This window comes from Gopherus evgoodei, chromosome 5 (genome assembly GCF_007399415.2).
Source record: "Gopherus evgoodei ecotype Sinaloan lineage chromosome 5, rGopEvg1_v1.p, whole genome shotgun sequence".
Classification (NCBI taxonomy): Eukaryota; Metazoa; Chordata; order Testudines; family Testudinidae; genus Gopherus; species Gopherus evgoodei.
The window spans coordinates 102599566-102624970 of NC_044326.1; the positions used below are offsets into that span (position 1 = coordinate 102599566).

Consider the following 25405-nt stretch of genomic DNA (forward strand, 5'->3'; position numbering starts at 1 on the left):
GATTTTTCTCTTCCTTGTAACCGTGTTTGTCATTGGATGTCATGTCTGCTTCTACAGCTTAGGAGATAGAACCAGACTTATCCATCATGGTGGCGCTGCCTTGGCTCTGCCCCACTCGTAAAAAGCCCCCAGTGAGACCTTTCCATAATTGAAACACACTTTGAATACAGTTAACAGATATATCTATTAAGTTTGTATTAAGATTTCTCTATTGAATATAAGGAAATCTGATAGGCTACATGGAAAGTAAATTCTCCAGGGGTGTGAAAAAGGCACAGTTAGCCACTAGAAGACAAACATGAAATATGAATTCCCATCTCTCTCTCTGAACTAGGTTCACCATTTCCAACACAGGGATTCCAACAGCAGCAAAACCCAAAGGATGGGCATGTGAGAAAATAATCTTTAACTGTTCACAAATTAGACTCTTGGAATTACTCAAATCACAAAGATTTTAATGGTGCATTAAAGCCTGCACCTGCATCCTTTGAGTCTTGAACATATAATTTCTAGTGCCTACTGAATGGGTGAAATGGTTACCACGTTGGAGTTTCACATATTTCATCTTAAGAGGGAACTGAAGTTTCCAACCAAGTTCCACCATAGAGCACCAAAAAACAGATATGGCTTAATGGACTTTGTAAGCTTCTTTTATACAGTATTCTTAGTCATCTGGTTATGCTGAGTTTGGCTATTTTTTGCCTTTTAATTGATGGATGGTAGAGGATGGATATGGCTGTTAATGACAAAACTTTTTAGAAAGCTGAACAGTTACATCTTGACTGCTTTGCGGACATAAAGCAGGTGTCAGACCTTCTCATTAGAAAGTGCTGAACTTGGACAAAAAGAAGAAAGGGACATGTACTGGCGACATCCTGAGATACATTTTCATAGTGTTCACAATGAGCATGGATTCCAATGTCTCCTTTTTTTTAATGTTGTGTATACCAATGCAAATCTTTCTGATTCAAATGGTCCTATTTCCACTGGATATGTTGAGAATGATCAGACTGAATATGCGCCCAAGCTTTGCTCCCCCCTCCCTCAGCTATTGCCCCAATAGCTAAAAGATGTGAAAAGGTCTTTATAGTCTGAGTTTGCTTCCTTGGGTTGAGAATAGAGGGGAAGAAAAAGTATCTTACAAGAAGTTTTGCTGAATTTCCTGGGGTAGTCCTTTGCTCACATTTCCATCTGACTGAGATCAAAGCTCCCATGTAGGCTACCTTCAGACATGCTGCAGAGCGGTGTAAACACCTCCTTTTTTTTTGGCTTCTCTCCAGCATTATGGCTCTGAGGCAAGGGTAAGTTAGAGTACAGAGCCCCTAGAAGCTCCATTGAACCACAAAAAAATCCCTGAAATGGGCTGCCAAAGCAAGCAAGTTGGTTTTAAAAGACTAGTTCAGAAATTCCTATTTGGAAGGTTTTTCCATATGCTCTATAACTTGAAAAGGCAGAGAGAGTCTGTGGACTGCTGACACAGCTCCCTCAGAGCAAAATGAACAGGGAACGTTTCACAAGTGGGCACAGCCCTGTGTTGACCGATTAAACTATAGAAGCAGAGGGACAACCCACTGCCAGAATGGAGACTAACTATGTGGGAAGAAGAGCAGTTGCATTGTTTTGACCTATAACCATACAGTTATAAAATCTAAAACAGTTTGCAGATATGCTAATTAATGCACACCTTAGGTAGATTCAGTGGTCATTAAATAGAAAAGCAACATTGTTTGCAATACAAAATTGAGATTATAAAAGACATTTCTACATTTAAATTATTCTCATAATATATTTTTATACTCTAAAATACACCAGGATTTTTAAACAAATAAAATTGTATTTGTATACATCAAAGTATATTTAAATTTTAGGTTTTTCTCCTCCCTAATTTCTCTTGCTCCCCACAAACATACCCCTTTTTGCCCCTTTTTGTCCATGTTCTAGTCTTCTTCCTAGTCTGCATAATCCTCTTGTCCAATTCTATGTATTTCCCCCTCTTCTTCCACCTTTTTTTTTCCCCCTGTAATTTGACCTTTAACTGCTTTGCAATTCTGGCTCCTTCCTTAGTTACCTCCCAATTCCGTGAAGCCTGTTAAGACTGTTGGTCCCTGTCATAGTATCTTTCCCCAATCTGAACCTTAGAGTCCAAAAGTTGGGGTACCAGCATGAATTCCTCTAAGCTTAATTACCTGCTTAGATCTGATAAGATGCCACCAGTCAGGAATTCTAGTGCCTGATACACTCCGGTCCCCCTCAAACCTTCCCTGGGGACCCCCAAGACCCAGACCCCCTGGATCTTAACACAAGGAAAGTAAACTCTTTCCCTCACCCGTGCCTCTCCTAGGATTTCCCTCCCTGGGTTACCCTGGAAGATTACCGTGATTCAAACTCCCTGAATCTTAAAACAGGGAGGAATGTCCCTTTCCCCTCCTCCCCTTTCTCCCTCATCCAGAGGCAAAACAGATTCAAGCTCCGTGAATCTAAAACAAAGGGATTCCCCCTTCTCCCCTCCTTTCCCCTTCCCTGTTAAGTATAGACTCAATTCCCTTGAGCCTCAACAAGGGGGGAAAATCAAACAGGTCTTAAACACAAAACTTTTAATAAAAAGAAAGAAAAAAAGTAAAAGTTATCTCTGCAATTTAGATGGTAAAAGTTACAGGGTCTGTAAGCTTATAGAAACTGGAGAAAAAGCCTCCTCCAGCAGAAATACAATTTAAAATACTTCCAGCCAAATACACATTTGCCAATACAGAAAAACAATCAAAAGACTATAACCGCCTTTCTTACTAAAATACTCACTATTCTGAATATATAAGAGACTGTAGCAGGGAGATTGGCAAGAAACTTGGTTGCATGTCTAGTCCCTTCCAGGACCCAGAGAGAACAAAGCCAAACCCAAAAAACACAAACAAAGGCTTCCCTCCACCGAGATTTGAAAGTATTTTGTCTCCTGATGGTCCCCTGGTCAGGTGTTTGGTTCTCTGTTTGTTAACCCTTTACAGGTAAGAGAGACATTAACCCTTAACTATCTGTTTATGACAGTCCCTCTCTTATCCCAGTGTTTGCCCTGTGGCCTGATTAGCATGCCCAGTAGCTCAATTTTTAATTGTTAAAATATAATATAAAATGCAAACCAAAGAGCACAAATGAGTCATATCAGCCCTAGGGAGGAATGGTGGACATCCCCAGAGCATCTGAAATACCTCTGCAGCCATGGGTGTTTATCCCCCTCCCTCAGGGCCAAACACATTTGGACTAAAGAAAACGTAATAGGAAACTTAAGTAAAGCACTCCATTGTATTTTTGAAATCTAGGGTTTGCTCAAAAGTGCTAGAGGGAGGCTGATCCACCATAATTTTCATTTTCTTCCATCTGCATTCATTCCCTTTCCAGAAATTCCCTTTCTGCCCAGACTCAATGTATATCTACAGAGCTGGCTGGAAAAATGAATTTTCCTTTGAGTGATAAAGTTTTTGAAACTTTTCTGAATGAAAAGACAAAAATTAAATTTTTTTTGTAGGAAGAAAAATCCAGTTTTGGAAGACCCAAAATGGAATGTTTTCACTTGTTGGCTGCTTGGCTCCCTTGCTTCCCACAGAAGGGCAGTTGGACAGAACAATAAGTCAGCCAGCTGTGGGACCCAGGGAGACAGGTGTTTGGGAAGCCTGGAGAGCCGGCTATCTGGGAAAACAGGCCCAAGGAATTGGCTGTCTAGGAAGCCGGGCACAGCCTGGGAACTCACTAAGCAGGCTACTGGAGTTCTTGGGGAGCCAGTTAATTAAAGGCCTGGCAACCCACAGGTCGGCTGCTGGTGAGCCTGCCTGCCTGGTTGACAGACAGACAAACAGGCAGGGAGGCAGGCTCACATCAAAACGTTTAAGTTGAAATATTTCTCTGCAGAATACTTCAGTTCTGTTGAATCAACAATTTTCAGTAGAGAGTGTTTTCTTTGGAAAATTTTCAACCAGGGTCCAATTATTATACCAAAAGAATTATTTTATATGTGTCCATTTTTCACACATTTGATCCAGCAGATATTAAAGTCTATCATGTCTTGCTACTACCTTTTGCCAGGGCCGGCTCTAGTTTTTTTGCTGCCCAAGCAAAAAATTTGCTGCCCCAAGAGTGCAACTGCCCACTCAAAAAAAAAAAAAAAAAAAAAAAAAGAATAACCCGGAATGCTGCCCCTGGAATTGTGCTGCCCCAGGCACGTGCTTGCTTTGCTGGTGCCTAGAGCCGGTCCTGCCTTTTTGCCTTTTACTAATTTCCTGTAGTTAAAATCCAAGAGTTTATAAGACTACAAGGGATTGTTGAAAGCACTCATGGACAAAAATAGATTGGGAAACGTGGAGCAGCTACCATGAAAAGGGGGAATCAAAACAAAACACCACCCTGAAATACACAATCACAATTAAAACAAAGGTACCAAGAGCTCACACCTGCACTAGAATATTCTAGACTTTTATAAATGTTCTAAGAATGTAAAAATTGAATATAAACATTACCTGCAGCTGCCTGTCCTGCTGTCCTTGAACAGACTTCATAGGTGCCATCTGGCACTACACCTAAAAATGAAACAAGCACATGCTTGTAAGACAGATGTAATTAAACACGTTTTAGATCTTCCTTACAAAATTATTTTGTACATTTGCCCTAGCTAAGTCAAATGTCACTTTTTTTTTAAATCAATCATTAACAACATATGAGTGATTATAATTTCACTTTGGCTGGCAAGGTTTTCTTAGCAATTTTGCAAGCCTGTTTCAGACATTTCTGTATGAAGTGGGAAATTAAAAGAATCCATAGTTAGTTGCTGACTACGGAAGATAAGAAGGGAAGTGTTATGAGAAAGCAATTTATTACACATTTTTGAACAAATAGGTTTTACGCATTTTATGCATTATGTTATTATAGTATTTAATAAAAATGTAATAAAATTCAATTAAATTAATACATTTAAAGCAATAAAGTAAAAAACTTTTCCAACTTGGTTAAGGCAGATAGTATTGCAAGGCAAATATGTTGCAGTATATTACAATTCTTGAAAAAAGGACATCTATTGTTTAAAATTTTTTTAAGAATACTAAACGGTGACTGGGGTTCACATGTAGGGTCCTACATGAAATAGAGCTTTATCTGGGTTTGGAAAGCAAATCTTCATCTCTTCCTTAGTCTCCTTCTGAACTGTCAAAGTTGTGAAAAAACATGGAAAAGGACAATAGGGGACTCTGAGTCCAGGGCCATGAAGACAAGATTAGAAACACTTACAGGCATTCATGACTAGATCCCCTCGTATTCTGGTTTCCAGTCATCCCAACTCGTCTCAAAACCATCAGCAAAACGGATACAGAAATTTTAAAATGTCCTTTGCTAACCAGGGACTCTGAAGAGCAGGCAGTGATTAATGTGCTTTCAATGGTCAGGACTAAAGCAGAGCCAGTGTCAAGATCTGCTGTGTGGTTAGACTGTAAAAGGAAGAAAAGACTTGTACAGAAAAGGCAATTTACTGGTAATCACAAACTTTTTTTTTATTATTATTTTTTTTTTTTGCAGTTCATATCTTCCTCATACCCTCCTTCTATACTTTGCCAGCTCTATAGAAACCCTCTCCAAAGCAGAAAGTCTACACATTCACAATGTCATGTATCCTTACTTCTCAGTAGTTACAGCATATCCTATGGCAGGCGTGTTAAATTCTTTTGGAGGAGAAGGCCAGATTCCATGCTTAATTATGGTCTGTGGACTGGAATATAAATTCAGGACTTCATACTTCTCTTAATTCATATCAGATCTCCCCATTACCTTTGCAGCAAAACTGATTATTTGAAACTTTGACTATCTTACAGTCACAAGCAACATCACTCAAGGAGAAAAACTGCTCCCTTTTAGGCCACCACTATTTCTGCCTTTGTTTCTCTTCCTTCCTATCCACTTTTCACTATTTCTATTTCTCTCTTCTCTGTCTTTGCTTGTCACTCTCTGTCCTTCCCTCTGCATTTTATTTTCCATGCTACAACTCTCACTCCTTGAGAGCTTCTTCTCTCACACCCTCTTTCTTATTCCATCTGCTAATAAAATGACCAGCAATGGAGTAGTTAACATGGATACTGAAAAGTTGTTATTGGGCTTCAAAGCTCAAAGTCCAATGAGATAATTTTTATGACAGTGGATATATTATTGGTAAACCAAATGTCTTCTTGCATATGTCTGACTAGTTCCCCATGAAGATGTAAATCTATGGCATTGTCTAAACTAGAATTTAATGGATGATGTCAGCATATTAGCTAACGTGCAGATGTGTTTTGTGAAAGTTTAGTGTATACAAGTCGTGCACATTCTGTTATAATGTGCTAAACTTGTCATATTGAAGCCCTGTCTCCCTCCTGACTTTAATCTAATAGAATCATAGAACGTCAGAATTGGAAGGGACCTCAGAAAGTCATCTAGTCCAAGCCCCTGCTCAAAGCAGGACCAATCCCCAGATAGATTTTTACCCCAGTTCCCTAAATGGCCCCCTCAAGGATTGAACTCTTAGCACACGTCAAAGCAAGCGCTGCCTTGTCTAAACTAGACTTAAAACGTCAGTTAGCATGTATTAGCTAAAGTGCTTACATCACAATTTAAATCCTTTTCTGGACAAGGTTTATGACCAACTCGGGGTCTAAACATAACCAAAACCATTACTAAATAATGCTCATCACTTGTTTGAATAATCCAAAGGTCAGAACATTTAATCACATTTTTAAAAAAGAAACGTAGAGTCTTCTTGTTTGTGTTCAGTTCTAAGTATTTGAAAACAGAGGTCTTAAACTGGAATTGCTGGCATAAATGTTCAAAAAGCACGCCCAACTTCACACACTTCAAAGGATTCTCAAAGTGCTGCCTCTGAAAACTCAGGGCCCATTAAGTTGCCTCAAGCGGGGCACATGGAAAGTCAACTACTCACAATCAGTAGTCGTTTTTGAAAATTAAGTCTACTATCCACATCATAACTATAATATGGTGCTGGGGAAACATTAACATTTAATAAATTCTAAATTGGTGCAATGATAGAAAAACAGTTTATGTTAAAAGCATAACATATATAAAAATTGCTACTTCAACAAAAAGCTATACTTCTCCAAGCTCTTGATATTTTTCAAATACCTGTGGTGCATTTGTGATGGGCAGACAAATTCCCAAATCATTAACAGTTAGCTGAAGAAAAAGTGTCCCAAAAGCCTGGGCAGATGTTTGCTGGATTCCAGGTAACATGTCCACCACTTCTTTTGTAGCCATGTGAATATCCTTATGTAAAGCCAGCCTCTGTTCATTCCAGTTGTCATAAGCAGCCTTGTAATTCAGCCAAAACAGCACAGCTTTATGAAGAAAAAAGTTTCCAACAAAATTAAAATAAAATGGCAAAAAGTAGTGTTCATTGTAACAAGACAAAGGTTTGATTTTTCTGTTTTTGTCTTGTCAGCATATATTAAAATACAATGGATATATATTTATGTACACACACACTTCCCAGGAGCAATGTGCTTTTGTTGTCAAGAGCAAAATAAAATAATACATGAATTATAAATGCTAAGGGGCAGAGGCCAAGTTAACAGAACCCAAAATGCTGATACACCCAATGCTGTTGATGTTGGTATACATTTACATAAACCATTTTGTCTATACCAACTGAAAAGCCGTCCTCCCATCAGTTCAATTTTTCGCCCTTAATTAACATTAGTACACAACAAACTTCCTAACCAAACTTTGAGAACTATACTTACAGGTCTAGTCTATTTATAAATATCAAGCATTTCCTTTTGAAAAGAAATGTACAGAACTTGTTCAATTTGAAAACAAATTTTTAATGATTCTCTAGTTTCTAGCAAAAGAGAAATAGAAACAGCACCCAACAGTACCTCTGTCAAACGCCACAGGCTGAGCAAAGACAATTGGCCTGTTCAAAGTAATAAGCACAGCCTCTCTATCAGATGAACCACTGATTTCTTCTCTGAGAGCATTTCTTAATCCAATTCTTGTCTTAAAATAAGCAACTTGATGGAAGTCAGAACCTGCTTCTTCATATACCTTAAAACATTTGAAAAATACAATAAAATCACACATTAAATTACAACTTTAAACAGACAAATAAATTAATGCTTTGGCATAACACAAGAAAATCAAGGATGCCCCATTTTGCAATATGCTGTTAAGAAGATAGAAAACTGTTTTCTTCTCTACTACATTTTGACCTAAGTTGGCAAATATTGGTTGTTTTCCCGTGTTTCTTAAATAACATAAGCCAATATATCTCTTTACATTCACTCGATGCAGCAGAATCCTCTCTGAGGAAAACCACCATCTGAATACAAAGTTTGTTAAATTTATGTTCTCTTTCTGACCTTCCAGAGAATCCTAACTACTGTACTTCCCATAAAATTAGTGATTTCAGGTGACAGTAGTGAATTTAAGAATCCAGGAGATGCAATTACCAATTTAATACAAATGAAATAGATCAAGATTTAGGTTTCACAATTTAGGATCTAATCTTTTCATCCCACGTATGTATACTAGAAATAGCATTGAAATCAATGGAAATTTTGAATTTGGATCAACAAAAACATTAGGCCATTAGTGTCAGCAATACAATAGGGCAAATTTTTTTCATTAATAAACTATTTGTTGGAAAATGCAGTTTCTGTTCACTGGAGACTATTCATAAATTTGACACAAATAAGCTGAATAGTTTCAGGCAGAATTTTATTTTTTTCTAGCTTGATTCACACAATGTGAGGGAGTTTGGGAGCCCATCTTATAACTTCTAGCCCAGTGGGTCAGTTCACTCACCCCAGATGTGAGAAACCCTGGTTTGAATCTGCTCTGGAGCAGGGATGTGAATACTGTTCTCCACCCAGGTTTGTGCCCTAACCACTGGACTAAAAAAAAGTTATAAAGGGGGCTCCTCCTCTACTGCCCCCCCAATTTTCATGAATCTAGCTCTTTAAAATGGCCAGAAACAAAACATTTTAGATTGAACAACATGCTTGGTTTGTCCCAAAATGGACTTTTCAGTTCTGGTTCAACCTGAACTATTTTTTCCCGCAATAGTTCACAACTATCACCAAACAAATGAAAAAAGTGGTTATTTGCCCAGCTCTAGTCCCCAGATACAGAAGTGCTAAATGCATTATTATAATAAAATGCACTTGATGCTCCCTCTGATTTATCATGAATTACTGTTCACAGTGAACATTTAGCCCTTTTTTCTTAAAGCCATCTTTAATGAGGACATTGAAATTCAAATCTAACGCCAGACAATCAATTTCAACTACTACATAACGTACATGCAGAATATATTTAGGTGGTAATCTTTATTGATTCTGAACTGCGGATGCATTCTAAAGCAATTGTTATAAATATTTTCCAACTAGAGGTCTAAAGAAATCAAGCTAGTCATATCCTAGCAGAGTAAGATTAGAGAGGTTTGTTGTGTTCTTTTCAAAGCAGAAGATATTTGTCTTCATAAGAATGGAGAAATATCATTACCAGGCTTTCCTAACATATACAGAGTTGTGTCAACTAACCTGATGTTTAACAATTTGCCCCAATGCCAGATTCAGATCCACTTGGCATTTACCGAACAGTTTAAGGTAGCTGGTACTTCCAGGCATTGCTTTGGTTTGTATTCGGTTTGAGAGCTCAAGTTCTATCAATCCAGTTTCAAATCTCACGGCCCTCATTGATGGAGTTGTGGCTGTCACCTGAATTCCCTAGCAAACAATGAAAGAAAAGTTATTTAGGATCTGCTTCAAAGGCATCATTGGTGAAAAAAATTCTTAGACATGAAACAGGAAAGGGTGTAAGGATTTTTCCGTAACACTTTGCATTTAGGACTTTTCAAAAGATCATAAAAATCAAAGGCAGGCTTCTTTCTTGTTTTTTTGTTAGTTAATTAAGAGAGATTTCCATCCTTGTCTAACACTGGGCTGATTGTTATTTGACATTTCATTTGTGACCACCTCAGGAAAATTCTTGATTTGTTTGGTTTCAACATATTCAACTATTGGCAACAGCTTGAGAGATTTGTTGGTCATAAAGTTACCTTAAATTGTAGGCTCAAAGAGTACAGGAGAATTTTAGGCTTCTCTCCATCTGTCGTGCCATCATGTTCATTCCAAAGAGGAATTGGCTGCTCCCCTCCTGCACACGTTAAAAACTGTATTTTCAATGTTTTAACAAAGAACATTTTTCATACAGTATAGAAATAAAATATATCTTTAAATGTGACTCACTGAATTTAATCAAACCAACAGAGTACAACCAGTTCTGCAGTAAAGAACTATAATAAGCATAAATATGGAAAATTCGGGAGAGTAAGAGCTACTTGGAGTGTATTCTCATATCAGGGGGGTAGCACTGCTAACGGCCCGCTTACTACAGATTAACACATTTTTTGCCTATTCCCCCCATCAAGTCAAGGGGGGTGGGTGTGTCCAAGATGGACAGAGACTACTCCCATTCTCCAAATAACACTCACAGAACAACTGGCATCTGCAAAGAAAGGGTATCATTTGGTTCACAAATAATTGCTCTTTACCTGCAGCACCTGATGTGGACTGAATTTTGCTAACAACAAGGACCAGTCACTTGACTAAATTTATTAAGAGGTATGCAAAAAGATGGATTAAAAACAAATAGTTACTTTAGAGTGAATGTGAAGGAGTCCTCTGCAAAACCTTTCCGTGTCCTTGGGAACATTTTTTTATAACATTACTTTGGCCTCCCTCCTCCCCCACCTCAGGTATACTTCTGGCTATAAATGAAAAAAACAATCCTTTTGGATGAGGATACTGTCGCAGCCCTAAAGCCTATGCTCTAACATGGTGTCTGTTTGGCCAATTGTCAGTCAAAAGGTCACACTGGTATCATGTGCAACACCGAAGTGCGGTGTGCAACATTATAGTGCCGTGTGCCTATTCCCGCTCTTTTTCCCTGATTAACTAAGGGTCAGACTACTGCTGTGTGCAAAAATTCCAGTGTGCCTGCTCTTGAACCTTCTGTCCGTTCAAAAGGTCAATTTGGTGCTGTGCGGAAAAGCATAGGGCTGCGTGCAAAAGTAGTGTGCCGGGTGCAGCTCCCATTGATATAGAGGGCACCACCTCGGGAACCTGGTTGGTGAAGGAGCTAGGGACCAATCAGACGCTGATACAAGTAAGATCCTTTGAATAAAACTAAGTCTCATACCAGAATTTGCAGGAGTATCCGCGGGCCAGCTGAAAGGCCTGATCACCCTTTCAACCAGGGTCTCCTCTGGATTTAGCCGGCTCGGGTCGTGTCAATTCACTCTCTTTTTTGGATTATTTTCCTGCCAATTCGTCATGCCCTTGGTGTCTGTACTGCTGGTCAGCTGCGACTGGAGTGTGCTGTAAATACTCTGTTTAACTTCTTCCCTTTTTCCCCTCCCTTACTTGATACCAAGCGGTGTATATAATATAGTATATGAGAGTTGAATTGTTGTATTGATTGCTATTGTGGTTAATTGTTGTATTTTACAATATTCAGTTAATGTGCGCATAGTTTACTTAGTTTTGTGTATCTGTTCTGGATTTTAGTAAGCAGTTAATCATAGATCATTTGGTTTCTTGTTGTTGGATGTAAACAGACTTTCACGTTGTGTGTATATTCATGTTCTGATAGTATTGTTAGTTGGTAAAAGTGCTCTTCCCCAGCCCATGTTGCAACTTATCCTCGTTAATAAACAACCACTTGGTTTTGAATTACAATCTATTTTCGTTTTAATTTTCCTCTCTCAATCAAATCCTTACTTGAACCTGCATCGGTCTCGGACAGACACAATGATATCTTCTGTACTGTCTATCAATATTTCACCACAGCTGACAAAAAGGGGTTACTATTGGAGTAGCACAAAGAATTCCATCTCCCCTGCAACACCAAATTTTTCTAACCTCTGTTCTCATTCAAATTTAAAATAATTATGCAGAAGTGTGGTAATTTTTTACATTGAGTGACTTGGTGTACATGCTCTCAGACTATTTCATCCCCCAATTGGTTTTGACGCCCTTATTTGTTTTTCTTTAGCTTTTCAATATCCTTTCTAAAAACTTTGGTGACAAACAGAACTGGGCTAAATGGATTTTTTGGATCATTGGCAAATCTGAAAAATTGAAAAAAAAAGTAGTTTGGGATGAACAAAATGATTTACTGCAATACTGAGCATTTTAATGTTAATTTAAAAAATAAAAGGGAAAGTTCAAAACAAAAAAAATTGAATAAAAAATGGAAACATTTCATTTTGAAGACATTTAGATTTTTCAGTTTTTGTTTTTTGATTGAAACAACTTAGCAAAATCAGCACAAAGTTGTTAAATGTGTTGGAAACTGCATTTTTTTGCCAAAAATGTTTCAGTTTAAAAATATCACCTAGCTCTAGTGACTACAACTGCGTGTAGTGTTCCAGATGTGGTTACACTGTGGTTTTGAAGAGTGGCAAGAATAACTCCCTAGTTTTTTATGCTATTTCAATAAGTAGCTTAGCTCAGGCTATTTTTGCAATGGTATTTCAGTGAAGTAGTTTTTATTGTGGCACTCAGGTACTTTTTTTTTTTTTTTAAATAGTCATTGATTGCAAGTAGATTCCCCCGCAGTCCAGTCCTGTCCACCTCCCCCCATTCTAAGCTGAGCTCTCTCTATTCCCTCCCTGAAATGTAGGGCTTTACATCTGTTAGCTCTGAATCACATCCTGCCAAATGAAGCTCACTTCACTTTTTCCTCCATCCTCCTGTATTTTTTACCCTTCTAATTTTGGTGTCATTGGCTAACTTGATCATGCTTGAATGTATACCTTCCTCTAGAGAATCAGCGAAAATCTTAAAGAATAAAGGAGCCAAAATTGACACTTGCAGTGCTCGACCCAATGCTGCTCTCAACTTAAAGATATGACTGCTCTGTATTCTCTGCTCATCAACCAGCTTCTTCTCCATCGTATTTTAATTTTATCTAATTGGTATTCCTCTAATTATTTTAAGTTTATAATGTGCCACTAAAATGAATGCCTTAAAATATTAAGGAGAAACTACAGCCACTGCATTCACTTATTACATTTATTGTAACATTCAAGTAATTGACTTAAGTTATTCTGACTGCAAGTTCTTTAATGGTAAGGACCATCTTTTTGTTATGTTTGCCTAGCCCTGATTAGGGCCTTGCGATTTACAGCAATACAAAAAACTATAATAATAATAATAATAATAATAATAATAATAATAATAATAATGTTTTTAAAAGACTTTTGATTGTAAGTGAAGCTGTTCAAACCAATCTATAAAACTCAACAAACAGCATGTTACAGAAATTCACAGATGACAGTAAACTGGGAGGATACTGAAAATCAATGAAGACAGAGAAGTGATACAATGGCACCTAATAAAGCCTTCTCATTTGAATATTCTAAGTTTCTCTGTGAAGCTATTTTAATGGAATTATCATCATTATTAAAGCTTTTTCTTCCAGATGTTCCAATATTGATTATTATATGCCAAGATATTTTTCCTGGAATAAACATCAGGCTGATGATTTTTCTGGTTCTTTCTTCCCACCCTTCTTAAAGATAGGTACCACATTTTTTTCTGTCATCTGGTATCTCTCCTGACTTGCATGATTTACTTCTTTTCAGAGGTTCTGAGATTTCCTCCACTAAATCTTTAAACTCTCTTGAGGTAATCTAATCTGGACCTACAGATTTATATATATTTAGCAGTCAGACACTTAGTCATTATTTTGCTTGTTACCTTTTGTTCTGGGTCTTTACAACTATTTTTTCTGATAACATGTCTACTTGCTGCATAATAGCCTCTATATTTTCCTTAAAGCTTTCTTAAAAAAAGACGCAACAAAACTAAACTAAAAAAGTACATTAAAAACAGTGATTTGTAACTTTTAGCTCTTTTGGACTCTTCACTTACCTATTTATGTAAGATTATTTTCCACAGACATACAAGCCCTCTACACTGCTGTTTGTGGACCTTTTATTCACCTGATGGTTTTATTTTGACTTTTTACCTTGCCTCTAGATTCTTCAACAGACAGCTTAGATTTTATTTATGTAATTCTCTTTCCTCTTCTTTTTTCTCATGCAGTTGTCAAATTTATTTTTTCATCAATTCTTAATTTAGTCACATTTTAAAAAAAATATTCAGTGCCACTTTAATTTATACTTGTGTATTAGGTTTATGGACTTGTTTTTATTCAGATCACTTCTCTACACATTTTCCAATTATTACTGTAGTTAATATCTCCAATTTAAGCAAGTGTCTTACAGAAATATGTAATGTTCTAATAGGATGTATTTTCCCATAACTTTTCTCTACAAGAAATATTAATCCGATTCATATATAATGACTTGCCCTCAGGTTTCCTCATTGTTGGTTCATGTCAGATCAATTCATGTTATTTCTTTCAGTGTTTGGAAAAAATAAGCTTTCCTTCACTAAATTTAAACACATCTGTGATAAACTGTCACTACATGGTTACATTCACATTTGCTTTTCATCTTCAATCATGCGGTAGGATCCTCAGCTGGTAAATTAGTATAGCCCAAGAAAATCAATGGAGCTATGCCAACTAAGGATCTGTTTTAGTACACTTTTATTTGTTACCCAATAAGCATAATTTGCTCAAAACAGTATTTTATGTAATAAGAACAAATGTGGTGCTGAAACTAATTTTTCTATCCACTCCACCACAAACAACAAATTTTACCATTCTACCCTGATCAAAAGTCCATCCATATAGCTTTGCAAAATTCCTCCACTACCTTTTTGTAGTGAATGATATTTTTCTTTTGCAAACTTTCACAAAGCTGCAAGCTGATCTGACTGGACAGAAAACAATGTTACAGACAGTTGCTAATGTTCAGTGGATTGTTTGGTAAGATTACTTTTGCAATTAATAGACAGCACCCTTGCACAGAGTTCTCATATGTGACACAGAAGCTTCAGTGACTCAAGAAAAAGACTAACAATGCTACTCACAATGTTCTCCAATGCCACAATTCTACCTAACCAAATTTCTTTTCCATGTGTTGTTGGCTTCTGAAACAATTTCTGTGCTACAGTGGAACCAGAAAATGGTGGCGTTCTTGGTGACATAAGAACGTGATACAGTGACAGATAGAGATTGCAGATATGTTAGGTAGCACCAGAAGTCTTAAAGCTAAAGTTTTAATGAAATCCTCAGGTAGTTCATCTTACCTGACACTTTCTGTATGACTTCGTTGACTTCCTTCATGAACACTTTTTGTACAAACACTAAATGATTTAGAAGATCAGTTGTAAGATTATGTTCAAAGGAACCAACCTGCCAGAAAATATGAAGATTATTTTTGTAAAATTTTAAAATATAGATGTGATAGCTGTGGACAATGCAATACTGTTTTAAGTACTGACTGCATCAGAATACAGCATAACAATGGCACATAATCTTAGATACATTGATGTAATTATTGTTAGTAAACAACAATTTTTTAATTGTGGCCACTGTATGTGGAACAGTTTTCTCTAGTATATTTTTTGATGCTAAGCCAATGACAGTAAATAAGGGGGAAAGTACATTATGTCAACTACTATAAAGGGAGCATAGGCAGAATACCAGTATTGAATTATCAACAACAGAGAGTCGTAAAGCTCATTCAGCTTTTTTGTAACAGTAAAATGGTAGGTATAATTTTACTAGCTTTACAGAAGGCTTAACTAAGGCACAAGCAAGTTAAATGAATTGCTTAGTGTCATATAGTAAATCATTAACAGAACTGGGAACAGAAGCCACATGTCCTGACTCCCAACGTCCTTTATTCGAAATGCTATAGAAGAAAACCACTGTTGATATGTGCAATACCTGATAAACCTATGAACTCTGAATTCTGATTATATGCTTTAAGAAACATTATTTCTACATTGTGAATTTTCTAAGAACTGTTATCATGCTTTGTATTCTTTAACTTTATTAAAAACATTTTAAAAAATGTAATATTAGGAAGTAAATTTAGTCAAATTTTAAATGGCAAAAGCCCTTTTACACAAATTAGAGTAAATTCAAACCAAGGCTCAATCTCTGCACCAGTAAGGTCTGTCTTGAAGCAGAAAGAAGCAAAGGTTAGATTGGGAAGTACAGAAAGACAGCAGCATGTTGGAGTTCTCTGAAAAGCATATAGATCGTCAGAAGTCTCAAATATGAGGGCAAATATCAACCAAGGAGTTTTAGGGAGCATGCCAAACATGCATATATAAAAATACTATATGAAACTTAATAGAAGTAACTTAAAGAAATTGGCAGTCTTCAATGCCTACCTCAGCCACGCAACGTAAATAGTTCCCTTGTAGATAATAGCCCTGTTTAGTTGGTAGCTCATCTATACTCCATATTTGATCTGAATAGGTGTCATGTTCCTCCATGACATATTTGCCTGACATAGTGACAGGAGGAAGATTAAGACTTGCTGAAGGAGGAATGGTAGACATATCAGTGGCAGAAACTTTTGATGTAAACCGCAATCTATGACTTGGAAGTTCAAATGTAAACCTTGTTTGAGCACCTGTAAAGAAAGAGAAAAAGTGGGTATAATGTTGGCTCAGAAAGAATATTTCAAACTTGAAAAAGTTAAGAAAATTAGTGGAACCAAATGAAAGCTCAAACTGGAGTTAAGATTGAGGGCACAGTAATGTAAGGGCTATAAACAATTAATTATCAATTTATTGGGTTTTTAACCTAATTAAATTTTAAAAAACCAAACATTTGAAATTATGTAAATGCGTAGTTAAGGTAGTCAAACAATCTAACTGTGCATCTGTACTGATAACTTGTGAATATAAACTTAAAACAACCTCATCCATTTATAACAGTTTCAACTCATTAGGGACCACAAAACCACTCCCTAGGTATTTTTTAAAAACTCTTGGTGCTGTGGAGAGTCCAAATGGCAATACCTTATAGTGGTAATGATTTGGCTCCATTATGAATCTCAAGTACTTCCTATGGGCCACGTGGATGGCTATTTATTCAGTCTCCTCAGGTCAAGGAAAGGACAAAGGCCTCCTATTTTCTTTGAGATAAGGAAATATGAGCAGAAGCCTCTTCTTCTCTTTACTCCTGAGATATTCCCTCTCAGGTCACCGCGTTTTACAACAGGATCTTGTGAGAAAGGTGTCTGAAGAGCAACTGGGCAGGGGGTGGAAGTAACATACAGGGTAAAGTGTGGAAATGAATAAGGTAGCCATGGGCAAAATGTCCAATACACACTTATCTGTTGTGATGGTGGACCAAGAGTGTTGGAGAGGGGCAAGACAGTTCCTTCAAGTGCTAGCAGGCTTTTGATGGGAGCCACATTAGAGCCAAATACTCCCATCACACCTGCTGACTATGACGGTGCAAGTGAACAAAGAACAATGGTGGCTATCTCCTGGAGCATCAAGTTCTTCTCCTTGGAGGATTTTCTGGCTGTCTGCTCTGGGAGTAGAATGATGTCTTCCTCCTCCTTTGTATGTAATTTAGTCATCTGGGAAAGCCTCCCCCTTCTTGTTCAAAATCCTACAGAAAAACAGGAAGAAACTGACGGAGAGTGTAAAAAGGCTAAATGGTGGCCAGAACAGCTCTACAAGCAGACATGGATGCAGACATGGCCAGGTAATCTGTAATGCAGAGTTGCAATGAGGTGGAGAAATATATCCTGAAGAAATTGAGCTTTTTTCAGGGTTCTTTTGTGGCCCAGACTTTTCTTGGACTGCCAACATGATCAGAGACCCAGCATTTGGGTGTGTGCACAAGTGTTCAAAGTGCTTTTTGAAGCACCTGGTACCTCTCTTCCACTCACTTAGATGGAGCGGGGAGGCAGAATGGCAGAGGTCTGCCACAGACCTTTCACCAGCGGAAGTATGTCTTTGTTGATCATGAAGACAAACGTGACTATGGTTTGTTGACCTCAGTATATCAAAGAATTTAAGAGACCTCTCCTGGATTACTGTGGTTTCAACAACCAGGGTCTCTGCGATTTAGGATTGAGGTCCTGGAAAGCCATAAAGTCAGCAACCATAGGCACTGGGACAATTGCCACCACTTCATCTGGCAATGATGACGATTCCTTAGATAGGGATTTATGTTGTTACTCTCCCTCCATTATTGCCTACTCCTGGATGCTGATGTCAGTCTCTGGGTGGCCAGCTATTGATGCTGTTGGGGAGTAGGATTTCCTCTTTTGTGTGTGGGAGGTGGATCTGCTCTGGGACATATGCAACAGTGGTTCCTAGTATGGCCAATATGGATAGAGCAGTGTGCTACAGATGTACTGACTGGGTTGATGTTGTCTGATCCAGTGCCATTCACATATCCCCAGTGGTGGAGCTCAAAATGGATAGCTTCTGAACCCTGCCTAGGATCACACTCTGATGGTAAGTGAGAGTGATCTCTACCTGAGATAGTGAGAATAAGTAGATCAAGGAAGGTGATGAGAGGTATGCTTCCTCAAACGGAGGGCCAAAGAGTAATGTAGGACTCAGTGCCAGCCACTGCTTTGGTGTGGAATGTGAGTCTTCCATCGAGGTGTAACTCTAAACCTTGACAGGTTTGGCTACAGGTGCCAGTTGCCGTGCCCAGTACCAAGGTCAGCACTAGGCCTTCATCCTCATGTGCCACAGTGACTGACCCGGATTGACCTCCTCCAATTTGGAAATCATAAAGAGTTTGGAGGCTGTGTCTTTGGAGATGGCATGTGGAGTTCACATAATGCTTAGAACTATGTTTGTACTCCATCCTGCCTCACCTCTTGTAGTCACTCTTGGTGTCAGGAGACTAGTTGCCAGACCTGTTGGTGCTGAAGTTGACTGTTCTGAGATAGTCGGCGTTGAGGCTGCTGGTACCATTCTTCAGTTCCTTTCTCTCTCTGGCCTCAAATTTGGTGGAAGTGTTGGCCAAAAATTATTTGACTCCAGTGTAGCTGTTAGCATCTCCTCAGAAGTCAAAAGCATGGACTTCTCTATCAACTGTAATTTGAGCCAAGTGTACCTGGGCTTGAGAATCTTCAAGGAGACAACTGGCACACAGAACACTTGTCCAGGATGTGGCTCTGTCCCAAGCAGAAAAATCATCAACTCTGTCCATTTATGAGGGAGATGAGGCAGTCATAGGATGGGCAGGGTTTCAAATCTGACTGCTTAGAATCCATCATGAGGGGAAGCAATAGGCACAATCCTGGGTAGACTGTGCAGGAGGCAGCTAATAAGGAAAAGGCTTGTAGTGCCAGCCAGTTAGGGGAAGATTTTTTGGCGGAACCAATTAGGGCCAGACTGGCCCATATAAGAAGGAGCTGCTGAGCAGAGCAGAGGCAGTCACTCCCTGGAGTTTGAGGGAAGAGGACTGGCTGCTTAGAGGGCTGGAGCCCCATGGACAGAGCAATGCTGGGCAGGGTCACCAGAGTATGAGAAAGCTCCAGGCTAACGGTTGCCAAACTGAGGCCCTGATACAAGGGCAGAGGAGGTGCTAGGGCTGTGGGGAAGTGGCCCAGGGAAGAAGATGGCAGAGTTGGAGAAGGGGCAGTACATGGCTGTTGGCTATAGGGTCCTGGGTCGAGGCCTGGAGTAGCTGGCGGGCCCGGGCTGCCCCCTCCTTGCCCCTACTGGGGAGGGTAGTGGCCAGTGTATGGACTGCAGTCTGTCACTGAGATGAGTGACTAGAACCTGGACTGCAGATTGCCACTGAGGCAAGTGATTGGACTGAGGACTGTTGGTCCCCCAGAAGGGGGGGAAAGAACTGAGTGAGGCACAGCGGAGGGCTGTGTCCAGAAAGATGGCATGGTCTGGGGAGCAACACGGATCCTGGATGTGAGACAGGAGTGATGACGGTCGAGACACCACCTGAGGAGGGCACACTGGCAACCCCAAGCTAATTCCCAGGATGGCCAGCAGGAGGTGCAGCGGTGGTGAGTCAACACAATAATATATAAATATTCATTGGGCCAAAAACAGAGAGGGAGAATGATTCTATAGCCTGGGCAGTAGGAGATGTGGATTCAAATATTCTCTCTGCCTGATTCAGAGAAGGATGATCAATCTTCATCTGTAAAATGGTCACCAGTAAAAATGTCCTTTCCAAACTTAAGAGGTTCACAAACTACGACACTGTGGACATCTAAAAACCCAGGATATCTGTTTAAGAAAATGAATTTTGCTTTTTTATATAGTTCTAGAATCTAGCTGACTCAACAAAGTAGGATACTGGAATTCAATAAAAAACCTGCACAAGTGTAATGGAACACAATACAGCTAGATATGAGTAACTCTCATATACATTAATAAAAGACTGTTTTAGCTAGTGTGACCTTAACGGACTTAAATGCAAACTGTACTGGACTCCACCTCAGTAAGATACCTTTTTTGAAGAGCTTTCATTTAAAACCTGAGGAAGGACTGTCAAACTAAAATGCCCTCAGGGACACACAACAGGAATATTTTAGAAATTAAAAGAACTAGCGGTAAATAAATAGAGCCACACAAAAAGGTGGTGGTTATGCCATGCTACTATGCACTAGCTATTACCATCAGCCAACATGATTTTATGAGGAGTGGCTTGGAGGGCAACGTATACCACCTTGGTTTGCCCTTTTGCAATGGTCAGCCAATGGATCAGAATCTGTAGGACAAGTGCTCTCATTGGATAGTCCTAGTGCCTTCAACAGGCGTTTGGGCAGGCTGACTGGGGTACAGGGCAGTTGGTGTTAAGATGGAAGATAGAAGAGGGCACCTTCCTGCACCACAAATCATATCCTCCCTCTCCTGCTTTGTGGTTATTAGTGGAAGGTATGAGTACATCTGTGGTTTGTTTTGGTTTGCAGCTTATGGACTGCAGCAATCGTGTGGATGTGTGTCCAGGTACTGACAGCATTCATCAATGATGACATGGGGAATTTCATGGACATTTTTGTAGTCAGTTTATGTTGGCACTGTTACCCCAGAACTTGACATTACTGCAGTCCAGCCATTGCTAGCTGAAAACCAAATACCACATCGCTAGGAATAATTTTTAGGACTTTGAGAGGCATGGCCAAATAGCTGCATGTTTGCAGTTTTGCTAATACGAATTGGAGGATGGGTGTATCATGTAATGCAATGGTTCTCAAACTTTTTGTACTAGTAACCCCTTTCAAATAGCAAGCCTCTTGAGTGCAACCCACCTTATAAATTAAAAAACATTTTTTTATATATTTAACATTGTAATAAATGCTGGATGCAAAGCGTTTGGGGTAGAGGCTGACAGCTTGTGATCCCCCATGTAATAATCTTGCGACCTCCTGAGGGGTCCCAACCCTGCGTTTGAGAACCCCTGATGTAATGTACCATAAGAATGGAAGGAATGTTTGGACAGCTGACCTTGGTTTAAAGTGATCTTGCATATACGTTTTATTGTTATTATGACTAGAAATGTTTTGATAAGAGATGATAGGAGAATTGGTGACCCACTAAGGGTTACTATGGTGACCTAGTAGAAGTCACTATGAGTTATGTACTTTGTTTAAGTTAGCTATAAAAGATTAAGCAAAACAATACACTTTGGAGCAGTGACAGGAAGCTTTTCTTTAGGCTAGGAGCTGACCCCTAAATTCCTCATCAGCTGAACAGAAGGAGGGCCCCTGGAAGCCTGGCTGTTGATTACTCAAAACCATCTCAGATTCTGGGTAACTATAATGTTTGGGATGCTCTAAACCTACAGCTATAGCATATACGTTTGTGTGTGCTTGAGACCTAATAAAAGAGTAGTTTTAGGTAAAAGCACTCTGGTTATCAATCAATCATTTATCAGACAGAGGAGCTGTGTCCCCATTGATTTATTCCTGACACTGCCTGGAGAGAAACAGATTTTTGCAGTTTGTTGGCAAGGGTGCTCCAATGACTTATGTGGTCAGTTTGCAGTTAGTGTACAAAGCAGTGTTTTTGATGAATCAGCATGAATTCTGTTTGGTTTATTAATATGCTTTTTATTTCACAGAATCACAGCTTTGGCTAGTAGGTCCTGGCAGCAGGGGTTTCAAACATCACCAAGGCAGATACTGGCTGTGATTGGTTCTCCCAAAAAATCACAGAGCCTGGGTGGGTTTGGGACGCCTCCATTCTTCCCTTAAGAATTAGGCATCAACACAATTTTCTCAGGAAAAGAGGTTGGATTTGTGGGCAAATCTGAGCCATCACTATGAGACTGGGGGTTCCTAGGCAGTAGGCTGTTCTATGTTACAAGCCATGATAGACCTTGGGGTAAAACAAACTATGATAGAGAGTTGTTAAGACCTGGGACAGTGATGCTCAGGATATGTTCAACCTATAGGGGGAAGGCAGGCGAATTGATGTTCCTGGTTTCACTGCTGCTAGGACAGGTTGCCCGAGAAATTATCCTGTTATGGAATTAATGAAGTTGCAGCCACTTGGTCAAAAATTCCAGATCTTTGTATCTTTCCTCATCGGCCTCTGCCTTGTGCAATTATTCAACAAAATCTGCTAGAATTAGCCTCCTATTTTATTTTAATACACAAAACAGTCATAACTACAGGACTGATTTTTACTATATTCTGGTTCCTTATTAATATAAATTCTCTCACACTAATCTGTTCATGAAAATTCATAGCCACAAGGACAAACAAAGGATTAAAAAAGTATTATTACCATAACTGAATAGGAATCCATAATGCCACATTTGATCTCTTCTGGTGAAATTAATGTTAAAAAGTGACCATGATCTTTTCAAAGTTTCATGGAGGACTGTTACCTGCACAGGCCCTGGCTTCCAACTGTCCCTTTGTGAGCTCAACCCCCACTCAGTCCCAGGTCCCGTGCCCCTACTTCAACCCTTCCCCCAAACTCCCACTCCTGACCCCAGGTCCCGTTCCTCCTCCACCCCTTCCCTCAAATCCTCACTCTGCCCTGCCTCTTCCTGCCCCTACTCCGCCTCGTTCCGCCCCCTCCCATGAGTGCACTCCATCCTCGCTCCTCCCTCTGCCTCCTGCACACTGTGGAACAGTTGATCTGCTGCAGGCGGGAGGTGCTGGGAGGGAGGGGGAGGAACTGATTGGCAGAGCCCCCGGCAGGTGGGCGGGGGAGGGCTAGGGAGAGGAGCTTGGCTACCAGTGGGTGGTAAGCACCCACTAATATTTTTCCGTGGATGCTCCAGCCCTGGAGAACCCACAGAGTCAGCGCCTATGGTTACCTGTCATTCCATGACTTCTCATTCTTCCCATCTTATATTCTGCTTTTAGAGACGGCAAGAGTGCTGCTCCAATAGCTATACCATCTATCATAGCACTGAATTTAAGAACTATGGGCTTCTTCTCTAAGCCTTCTGGCAGTTGTGGAAATTCATTCGTTTCAACTGGAGTCTGATTAACACTTGTTGGTGTCTTTTCAGAGGGCAATGGAGTTGCAACATCTTCTTTTGCAGGCTGTGGGCTATTTAGAAGAAGAGATACCAGAAACAACTATTAGATATCCTAATGTATTCATTATACAGTACTGGCCTGATTCTCCCACAGAGCAGCATTAGCCCATAAGAGGATAGAAAGTAAGACAGGTCCATACAGGATGGCAAATAAAGCAAAACTTACGCTGTTGATGGTTGCCTGATGAGATCTGAAATCTGTTTGGAAAGCTGGTGAGAACTGCGCACCATCATGCTGTGTAGAGTGGCAGGGTGTTGAGGAATGTTGATGCTGATAGCTCCCACTTTCAACACTGCAGCATTATTTGTTTTCAATCCTCTTTGGGCACTATAAAGAGCTTGTGATTTGGCAATACTGCATTTGACTACAGTTCTAACAAACAACAAAATATGATGATTTGCATCTTTTTCTCAAAATATTTTTAAAAAATATATACATTGATATAGATTTTCAACAACAAATTAGCTGAATTATGAAGTATTAAGATGAACACACTTGTATGAGCAATTTATAAACTATATACATGCCTAGTTTCTATTTATGCACACACAGATGCAGTACATGCTATATAAAGCAACTATGCAGTTTATTATATTTAACAAAATTATACGGCATGCTTAGCAAAATGTCTGTTCAATTATTATAAGAAAGAAATATAATATAATTTGGGATTACACACAATAGACTGCATACACACACTAAACATAACTGTGATTCTATATCACCTATTTCATCCTAATTTTTTCTCAAGAATTTTAAACAATCTTCTATAGCGACAGCTCCTCAGAGAGACTTTATTTTAACAACTACTAGACTACTGGACAGGATTCTGTCTCAATTTGTAGTTAATATGTAGCAAACTATTTGCTTTTTTGGTATAGGAATATTCAAGTTCAAGTGGCCCTAACTTCACAAATGTAAACATCAAACTACACTAATTTCAAAGGTGTCATCATATAATACAGCTGTGAAAGAAACACAGTTGCACTACGTGTTTGTAATTCTAACAGTGTTTTTCATCTTCAATAACCACGCTATAAAGAATAACAAATTCATGACTATTTCTCAACTTTTTGGTCAGTTATTGGAATTTTACTCAGACAAGATTTCAAGTACTATAGCTTACACCAGGGGTCGGCAACATCTGGGATACAGCTCGCCAGGGTAAGCACCCTGGCAGACCGGGCCAGTTTGTTTACCTGCCGCGTCGGCAGATTTGGCCGATCGCAGCTCCCACTGGCCGTGATTCACTGTCCCAGGCCAATAGGAGCAGCAGGAAGCCCAGGCCAGCACATCCCTCAGCCTGCACCTCTTCCCACAGCCCCCATTAGCCTGGGACAGCAAACTGCGGCCAGTGGGAGCTGCGATCGGCCAAATCTGCCAACGTGGCAGGTAAACAAACTGGCCCAGCTCGCCAGGGTGCTTAGCCTGGCAAGCCGTGTCCCAGAGGTTGCCGACCCCTGGCTTACACTATTATGGTTTAATACACGATAGGAATATAATTTAGAAGAGGCAATATATTAGCAACATAGTTTGCCAATTAGTATAGAATTAAATTTTCAACTTTCAGCTCAGATGATTTGAGCAGCAATTTCCTCTCAGGGGTATAACTAATATTCTTCACAGTATTAACATTATAATAATACAGTTAAGAGGAAAAATGGCATTTAATTTTTGGGCAACCTGACTGCATAGTATTTCTGTAATTATCTTCACAGGGTTAATGTTAAAGTAATTAAAAGTTATTTCAAGTGTTATTCTCTAACACTATGCCCAAGGCCTAGCTAGCTCAAAGAACCCAAGAAGTGGGAGTACAACAAAGGCAGTGTTTTTTCTGCTCATAGCAGGAGAGAACTGTGTCACTCTAATTCAATCACAGGCCTTCCAAACATCTGTTCTATTACTATTTTAACAGTTTAAGAATAGATATTGCTGGGAGTTGAA

The 25405-nt window shown here is 39.3% G+C and overlaps 1 protein-coding gene across 1 annotated transcript in view; it reads right to left on the reverse strand.

The window, feature by feature from the left end:
• Positions 1-25405, reverse strand: part of KIAA1109 (KIAA1109 ortholog) — a 236674-nt gene that overhangs the window by 57679 nt on the left and 153590 nt on the right. Inside the window, 12 exon segments of the mRNA XM_030564256.1 lie at positions 4503-4562; positions 5266-5292; positions 5295-5354; positions 5357-5462; positions 7144-7355; positions 7896-8064; positions 9561-9746; positions 10079-10176; positions 15246-15351; positions 16341-16585; positions 23233-23471; positions 23627-23833. Of these exon segments, the coding sequence (XP_030420116.1) occupies positions 4503-4562; positions 5266-5292; positions 5295-5354; positions 5357-5462; positions 7144-7355; positions 7896-8064; positions 9561-9746; positions 10079-10176; positions 15246-15351; positions 16341-16585; positions 23233-23471; positions 23627-23833 (1715 nt within the window).